General features: G+C 46.7%; 1 protein-coding gene across 1 annotated transcript in view; it reads right to left on the minus strand.

The window, feature by feature from the left end:
• Positions 1 to 8,815, minus strand: part of OTUD5 (OTU deubiquitinase 5) — a 26,728-nt gene that overhangs the window by 3,354 nt on the left and 14,559 nt on the right. Inside the window, exons 3-6 of the mRNA XM_077752956.1 lie at positions 5,061 to 5,125; positions 4,817 to 4,973; positions 4,570 to 4,718; positions 1 to 189 (exon numbers count right to left, since the gene is read on the minus strand). The exon at positions 1 to 189 is cut by the window's left edge and continues 4 nt beyond it. Of these exons, the coding sequence (XP_077609082.1) occupies positions 1 to 189; positions 4,570 to 4,718; positions 4,817 to 4,973; positions 5,061 to 5,125 (560 nt within the window). The remainder of the gene's footprint in view (positions 190 to 4,569; positions 4,719 to 4,816; positions 4,974 to 5,060; positions 5,126 to 8,815) is intronic.

Here is an 8,815-nt window from a genome sequence, read left to right on the forward strand (position 1 = left end):
GACCTGGCTGCCCTGTTTCTCTTGATCCCGTAGCCATTGCAGGTAGGATTCCCGAGCCACTTGTTCCTCAATGGCCTCATTTGTGGCCTCCCAGTCTGTGGCCCGCTTCTTGTCTTCCAGCATCTGCTGTTCAATCCATGACTCCTCTGATGTTTTTATGGCATTCTTCATCAGGGACTGCTCTGCAAACTGCAAGGCAGGGAGGAACAGGGATGTAGGGTGACACTCTGAACTCCAGCCAAGAGACAGAACTGGCTCAGGATTGGGGGCCTGTAGGGCCAGGAGAGAGGGGATAGGAAGGCAGGTACTCCTACTAAACAACCCCTTGAGCAGGCTGCCTATTCATCAGGAATCAGGGGAAGGCAGGCTTGGGTAGTGGGATTTGTCATTCCAAACTCCTACACTCAGAAGCCCTGCTCCCAATCCCTAGACACTTTGAAGTACTATGTCTGGGGCAGCCAGGTGCTAGAATTTAAAGATGCCTCCCTCACCCAGCGATGACTCAGTTTCATGATGCTGAGGCCTTCCTCAACTATGCCCAGATGGGACAAGGAGAAAAGATCACCTGACCTGAGAAGTTAGCTATGTGTGCCCAGGGTAAAGGGAGTATTTGGACATTGAATAGGGTGTTATGAGTTGTGGGACACTGCAGGAAGTACTTTTTATCAGGCTATGAGATACATGAGCATTTCAAAAATGAAATAATGAAAAAAATACCAGAGCATATTTCAGGCATTAAGTGTAAGTGTTGCTCAGTGAAATTCTAACATTATTTTAATGCAAATATACACACTACACACCAATGTGTGTGCACTAAGTTAATGATGTAAAATATAATTTTTTACCTATGTATAATATTCCAAAAAGTATGTAAAACTTTATGTTAGAACAAGTCAATTAAAAAATGGGCAAAAAAAAAGTCTACAGACACAATTTCCTCAAAGAAGATATACAGATGGCAAATAAGCACATGAAAAGATACTCAACACCATCTGTCATCAGGGAATTGCAAATTAAAACAATGAGGTCTACCTTATCTGTTGGAGATAATCAGTAAGAACTGCAGCTTCATACAGATACGGATGGTTACATAAAAAAAATTTCTAGATAAGCGTATATGTGTGGGTTAGTATACATAGATATTATTTCCTTGCTCTGTCAGCTGAAGGGGCCTAGAAGCAAGGACACCCCAGTAGCAAGGAGCATACTCGGCACCCAGATCGTTTTCTTTTTCTAATTTTTTTAATGTTTATTCTCAGAGAGAGAGAGCGCGCGAGCACAAGCGGGGGCGGGGGAGAGAGACAGACAGACAGACAGACACAGAATCCCAAGTAGGCTCCAGGCTCCAAGCTCTGAACTGTTAGCACAGAGCCTGTCGCAGGGCTCAAACTCACAAACCACAAGATCATGACCTGAGCCGAAGTCAGATGGTTAACCAACTAAGCCACCCAGGGACCTGCAGATCTTGGTTTCTAATAACATACTCCAATAAAAGGAACCAGGGCTCCTTGAAGAAATGGCTGGTTCTAGAATTGTGGCAAAAAATATACAAGATGAACTGGGAGCACCTCATAGTGCCAGAAACTAAGAAAGTGCTACAAATGAAATAAAACAAACAAAAGCCAAAATTTAAAACAACCCACCACCACAATGATGGGGGGATATCAAAGAGATTCAGGAGCCAACTAAGTGAGCTCCCAATAGCCAAAACTGGAACAACATGAGCATCAAAATCAATAAAAATAGTACTGGATTACAATCCAGTATAAAAGAAATACCCTTGAGTCCACAGTGATATAAATAAATGGCAAACAAGATGTAAATCTCCCTTGCAGAAGAATTTTACATAGTTTATATAGACACTACGCCCTCAAGAAGCTGGAACATAACCTCCACTTTTTAAGTGTGAGCTATATAGATAATGGCTGCCTTCTGAACAGGACAGTATGAAAAAGGGAATGGGAGGAGGGGAGCGCCTGGGTGGCTTGGTCGGTTAAGCATCCAACTTCGGCTCAGGTCACGATCTCACAGTTCGTGGGTTCGAGTCCTGTGTCAGGCTCTGTGCGGACAGCTAGCTCAGAGCCTGGAGCCTGNTACAGTGGAGAAAATCTGACAAATACTACTTCCACTAGCAATCAAGGTCAACATCAACAGTCATAAATTATGCTCACAATATATACTACTGATTAGATAAGAATGGCACTTTACCACTGTGATCTTCTTCCCTAAAACATAACCCCAGTCTAATGATGAGAAAAACATCAGACCAATTCCAAAAGAGAAACATCCTACAAATACACATGACCAGTACTCAAAACTGTCAAGGTCATCAAAAACACGAAAACATGAGAAAGTGTCACAAATAAGGGAGCCTAAAGAGACATGATGATTTCAGTTAATAACGTTTCAACACTGGTTCAAATATTATAACAAATGTCAATTCCAAAAGATAAACATCCTATGATATACATGACTAGTACTCCTCAAAACTGTGAAGGTCATCAGGGGCGCCTGGGTGGCTTAGTCGGTTAAGCGTCCGACTTTCGCTTAGGTCATGATCTCGCGGTTCGTGGGTTCGAGCCCCGCGTCGGGCTCTGTGCTGACTGCCAGCTCAGAGCCTGGAGCCTGTTTCAGAGTCTGTATCTCTCCCTCTCTCTGACCCTCCCCTGTTCATGCTGTCTCTCTCTATCCTAGAAATAAATAAAAATATTAAAAAAAAAACTGTGAAGGTCATCAAAAACACAAAAACATTAAGAAACTGTCACAAATAAGGGAACCTAAAGAGACATGATGATAATAACAATGTATCAATACTGGTTCAAATATTATAACAAATGAATCACAGTCATCCAAATATTAATAATAGTTAAACTATTGGGCATGGCCAGGAGAAGCATGGAGAATACATGGGAATTCTATACTATCTTCTCTATTTTATGGTAGATCTAAAACTGTTCTAAACGATTAGGTCTAGGTGCGCCTGGGTGGCTCATTTGGTTGGGTGTCCGACTCTTGATTTTGGCTCAGGTCATGATCTCCCAGTTCGTGGGATCAATCCCAGTTTTGGGCTCTGTGCTGGCTGTGGGGAGCCTGCTTAGGATTCTCTCTCTCCCTCTTGCTGTGCCCCGCCCCATGGCATTCATGCATATATGCTCTCTCTCAAAACAAATAAACATTTTTAAAAAAAGTCTACAAAAAAAAAAACAAAACCTTAAGTCATTCCATTTTTTTAAAAAAGGAGAAAGAGATGGGGCGCCTGGGTAGCTCAGTCAGTTAAGCGTCTGACTTCAGCTCAGGTCATGATCCTGCAGTTCGTGAATTCAAGCTCCATGTTGGGCTCTGTGCTGACAGCTCGGAGCCTGGAGGCTGCTTCTGATTCTGTGTCTCCCTCTCTCTCTCTGCCCCTCTCATGCTTGTGCTCTATCTCTTTCAAAACATAAACATTAAAAAATAATTTTTAAGATAATAAAAAAGGAAAAAGAAAAATGAGTGATCAGACCACAGAAAGTCATGGATGAATCTTAAATTTAAATATGTAGTATTATGTGCAAGAAGCCACTCTGAAATACTGTAGGATTCTAATTCCTAGAAATTCTAGAAAAAGCAAAACTAGAGTCTGTAAAGAAATCAAAGACAAAAACAAGGAAACTCAGAGAAATGGTCAGAGCCAAAAGGAGCCAAGACAACTAAATGTAGTAAGGTATCCTGGACCAGATAAGATCATCAGAGAAAGACTGAGGTCATTTAAATAAAATAGTCTTTAGTTAATATATCAATATTGCTTTTCAACTGTGACAAATGTTCTATGCTGACATGCTAATCAGAGTGGGAATATGGAAATTCTCTAATCTCAGTAATTCTGTCAATCTAAAATTGTTCTAAAATTAAAAGTTTTCTTAAAAAAAAAAAATGAAAAAACCCTACGTTAGAGGGTGTGTTGGTGTTAAGGGTGTGTGTTTCCTAAAATGAGGCAGGGGCACTTTCTGTTTATAGGAAGTGAAATCTAAATAGAAGATAGCAAAATCCTCAAAAGATGACTGTTTATGAGAGAGAATGAAAATCTGTCAGCATGTGTTGGAAAACATCCTGCCACCTTGAGTACCTACTCGGCACCAGGCTCAATGTCAGGCACTTACCGTATAGGCTGAGCTGCCAGCCCAGATGACTTGTGTAATCTGTCATAGGTCCCACAGCCAGTAAGTAGTACAGCCGGGCCCGCACTTCAAGTCTCTGAACACAGCTGTCTATGACTGCTGAGTTTCAGAAGAGGATCCGTGTGGGTGCTAAGATCCCAATACCAAGCCCTGGTTCCCAGATGTGCCTCCATTTCCCGAAATGTCAACCATCAACAGGCATGAAAGATGGGTAAGCCAGCTCTGACAGGCAAATGGAGACCACAGACTGAGCCCTGAGATCCCCTTGAATTAACTCCCTAATTTTATAGAGGTGAGACCTCAGGGGCAACCCAGAGAGGGGACAGGACTTTTTTGTGGACTAGGGCAGAACTGAAACTCCAAGGTTTCTGGCCTCTGTATCTAGCAGTCACCCTGAGCAGGGGGACCCACTTACCCCCGGTTTGAATGATGGCAGGCCTAGCCCCACACCAATGGTGGCCTTGTTGGGATTCACCACTGAATTGTAGTGGATATTCCGATGGTAGCTGACGCGAATGGGTTCATCCTCATTTTGATGGATCCCATGGAATGTGTTAATGGGTTCTGCAGAGAAAGAGAAGGAAGGAGCATCCACAATGGGCCAGGCAGGGCAGGCTCGGACCAGGTGCAGTCAGTCGCTCACCTACCCACCACAGAAGTACCTGTGCTGTACTGGTACACCTCCACGGGCCGGTTGTACATCTCTGCCATGGCCTGCATCTCAATGTGGTTGCCATGGCAATTGTTTTTCCGCTTCCTGTTGATGTAGGTGGTGAAGTCCTCTGTGACATAGTTGGAGAAGTAGTCAGCATTCTTCATCTGCAGAACAGATTGGAAGGTCAAGGTCTGTAGGGGGAGGAGATGCACCCACACAGCCCCCACCCCAAGGCCTCTGCAGGGTCTCACCAGATAGTCCATGCAATGCTTTCGCACAACCTCATGCATGTCCTGGTCTCCATATACCTGGTCAGCTGTGGGGACAGGAGAAAGGAGAGGCTGGGGTTAAGAGTTACCACCAGAGAAGAGTTAGAAGTCATGGAACATCCTTGGTGGTGGAGGGCTGGGGGCCAGAGAAACGCCTTTTCCTACACTAAAGGCCTGGAGAGTGCTTGGCTTTGTGGGCTGGAATTGGGTCATGGAAAAAGAGGCAGGCAGGGACAGTCTTTAGGAACAAGAGTACAGGCGAGAGGAACACAACCACAGTCCTTTCAGGCAGATGAATTTGTCCAGGGCTTGCCCGGCCACTCAGACAAGTCAACAAACATTTTAAGTCCCCTAAGTGGCCTTGAGCACCAGCAATTCCGCACTCCCCCTTCACTCTTCACACGAGGAAGCCAAGGTTCAGGGAGAGTTTATGGCTCCACCAGGGTCACACAGCAAGTGAGTCTGATGGATTCAACTCTAGAATCCAGTTTTCCTGACTCCTGGGAGCCAGCACGGTCTTTGTAGGATTAAAAAATAAAAAAGAAGAGACAAGAAAAACAACTGGGCTCCAAGCCCAGTTCTGCCAGGTACTAGTGAGCTAAATGACTAGAGGCAAGCAACCCAAGTGTCCCAAGCCTCATGTGCCTCACACATAAAACGGGAACAAGGGGGATGACTTCCTGGCAGGCCTCTTGGGGGATCAATGAGATAATGGGTGTAAGGTGACTAGCACAGGGCTTGGGACAGACCAGCCACTCAACATATTAGAGTCCCCTACCCATAGTGGGGCCTGAATATGGGGTACTGTGAAGGTGACAGAGGTGAGTAAAATCCTGCCCTTACCTGCAAAAAGCCAGTAATCTAGCAAGAGAAGTAAGACACATATGAACATCACTTAAGCTTAATTCAGGAAAGGCAGCCTATGGCCCAAATGGTCTAGGCATTATGGGTTTTGGTCAAAATAAGAACCAGGCTCCTTCCGCCTCACTCTAGGATCTTCACACATGCCATTTCCTCTTTTCAAGGCTTTCTTTCCATCCTCCTCGGCTGCCTACTTGTCAAACACTCATGTGCTCTTTTTACAATTCCCCATCCCTCCCACCCTCTAGAGCACTTCTATCACCAGATTTATCAAAGATGTGTGCAGACTTCCTCTGCCTAAGCACTCTGACTTCCACTGAGGGCTGAGGACAGTTCACATCCAAGTCCACCCCAGCTCAGAGCCCGATACAGTACAGGAAATTGGGAAAAGCTTGCTGAGTGGATGGATAGGCTGGGGGGAGGCAGGGAGTCTTCTCCCTGGGAAATTAAAGTGGGCTTGAAAACGAGACCTGGCTGGTGTCCACTGGCTAAGACGAAGAGGGAATTTCCCTTTGTCTCCCCGAAGGACTGCTGCTCTGATGGGATCACCCTGGGGCACCGGGGCAGGGTCACATCCTGCACGGAACACCAGAGTTCTTCCATGACAGCCAGTCTGCCTCGGAAGAATTGCCAGAAGAACACCTTCGCCGCCCTCCCCCTTCCCTCCCTGAAGAATTCTGTGAGATAAGGAGAAAAATGCTACTTCTGAGATAGAAAACGGGGCCAATGCCTGTCTCAAGTCCTCTTCGGAGGTGCAGAGGCCTGAGGGGGTGGGTTGCTGTGAAGGCAGGAAGGGGTAGCCCCTTCACCGATGTAAACAAGGATGTGGGTTCTGTGGCCACACTCTCCCCCACCCCCCCAGCAGCACTTCCAGCAAGTCACGTGCCCTGCACACAGGCTGGGGGCCCCCTGCTGCCGCCTTTCTTAGAAGCCAGGACCACAGAGCCCTCTGTGGCTGCAGAGAGCTATTTATGTAGAATGAGCTTGGGGTGCTGGGGAGGCAGTGCTGCACGCAGCTGCAGTAAACAGGAACTGAGATGGCGGCAAAAGGGTTAAATAGGAGCCGGCCTACCAAGATCAAGGAGGTGGCTGAGATGTTCTTAGGGAAGGATCAACAGGCATTTGCAGGCCTGAGAGATGTATCTACCTGAGCTAGATGCGAGATGCAAGAAAATGGAGCAAACGGGAGGCTGTGGGACAGGGAAAGGAGCTGAGGGAAACTCATGAAGGTCCCCATGCTCCATTCCCCTGCCACTGTCTCCTCTGCTTTAGCAGAAAGGCTCTGCTGCCTCCTAGCTGTGTGGCACTGGACAAGGCCATCAAGCTTTCTGGGCCACAATGTCTTCTTCCAAAAAGTGGGGAGAGTAACTCCTCTTCCTTTCACAGGGAGTTGTCAAGACTAGGGGTAGGGTTTGCTGAATGCCTAAGGTGTACTCATGTTCAAAAACTGGGGCTCCGTTTGTTATGAGTAAACGATGACTCTTTCAGATGGCCAACCAACCACAAGTCAGTCAGAATGTCACCGGAACCACTTATTAAGGCCTTCCTCATTTCTGTCACTTCCTCAGCCAGAGGAATGCCCCAAACTTGGGAGTCTAGGCTGTCCCTCCTCACACAGGCAGGACTGGCTTCTCTACCTTTACTGAATTCAAAGGTCCACTGGTCCACCTTCTGTATCTATAGTTCAAATCTTTAGTAACCAAATTAACATCAAATCAATAATACAGGCTTCACAAAACAGAGCCCTTAAGTGTGACTTTACTTTCCTACCTACCTCCCTGTAAGATATCCCCTTCTCTCCTCAATTCTAAGATGGACTGATAGGTGGTACCGTTCATGCATTTAAATCACAGCTTTGGTTAGGGGTGGTGGTGGCATGGCATGACCCACCTATCTGATTATAAGATATACCCCAGTTTGGGGATCATCCACGTGGAAGAAAACATGTGTATCTGAACCAGCGAAACAGAGCAATAATACCTCCCCAAAAAGGGAGAGGAGAAGGGTCTTTACAGTGATCTAAGGCAGGGAAAAGCATCCAGGGCAGGGTGAAAACACAGGCAGCCCTCACCGAGGCGGTGCTTGCCTGACTTTGCTAGCCCCACCTCTGTCCTCCAGAAAGCCTTCCTCCTCCCAGAGGGTAGGCATATGGGACCAGGGGCTGGGCTAAACCGGACTTCCCTATGGGGGCCAAGGTGGGAGAAACGGCCAATGGACCTGCAGAGGTAGGGGAATTCAGAGAACTTGTTTTGATAGAAACTGAAACTCCTCTTCTTGCTGATGCTGCACTTGTGGGCAATGTGCACCTGCTCTCCCTTCCCAGAGTCCAGCTGAAGGGGGTCCCCCACTACCTCACCTCTGTCACCAACCCAAAGAGGGCTCGGAAATCTAGACAGTACTACAATTGATTCCACTAAGGCCTTTTCACATTCCAACTTCTTCCATCTTCACTCCAAAAAAGCTCTACTTTACATAGGAGGGATACTGAGGTACAGAAATGCAACACGGCTGGCCCAAGGCCACACATCTGGGAAGGTGAAGCCAGGTTCTCAAGGAATAATGGGTGACTTCAAACACTGATGCTCTGGGTGATGCTACCACCACTCCCAATCCACCTATCACCTTAGCCACCTGACTGCCTAGGGCAAGGCCTGATTCTGTCTGCCTCAGTTTCACCACCAGCACAAACAGGAATCAGCTGGAACCCAAGAAAGGCCTGGGAATGGGCAGAGATTACAGAGGTCAGGACCCTGCACCTGTCCTTTCTCTGATCACGCTGAAACACCACACAGAAATGCATATGTGCGTGTGCGCGCTTGTGCGCGCGCGCGCACATACACACACACACACACACACACACACAGGCAGCAGATCCT

Source organism: Crocuta crocuta, unplaced genomic scaffold (genome assembly GCF_008692635.1).
Source record: "Crocuta crocuta isolate KB4526 unplaced genomic scaffold, BGI_CrCroc_1.0 scaffold943, whole genome shotgun sequence".
NCBI classification, from domain to species: domain Eukaryota; kingdom Metazoa; phylum Chordata; class Mammalia; order Carnivora; family Hyaenidae; genus Crocuta; species Crocuta crocuta.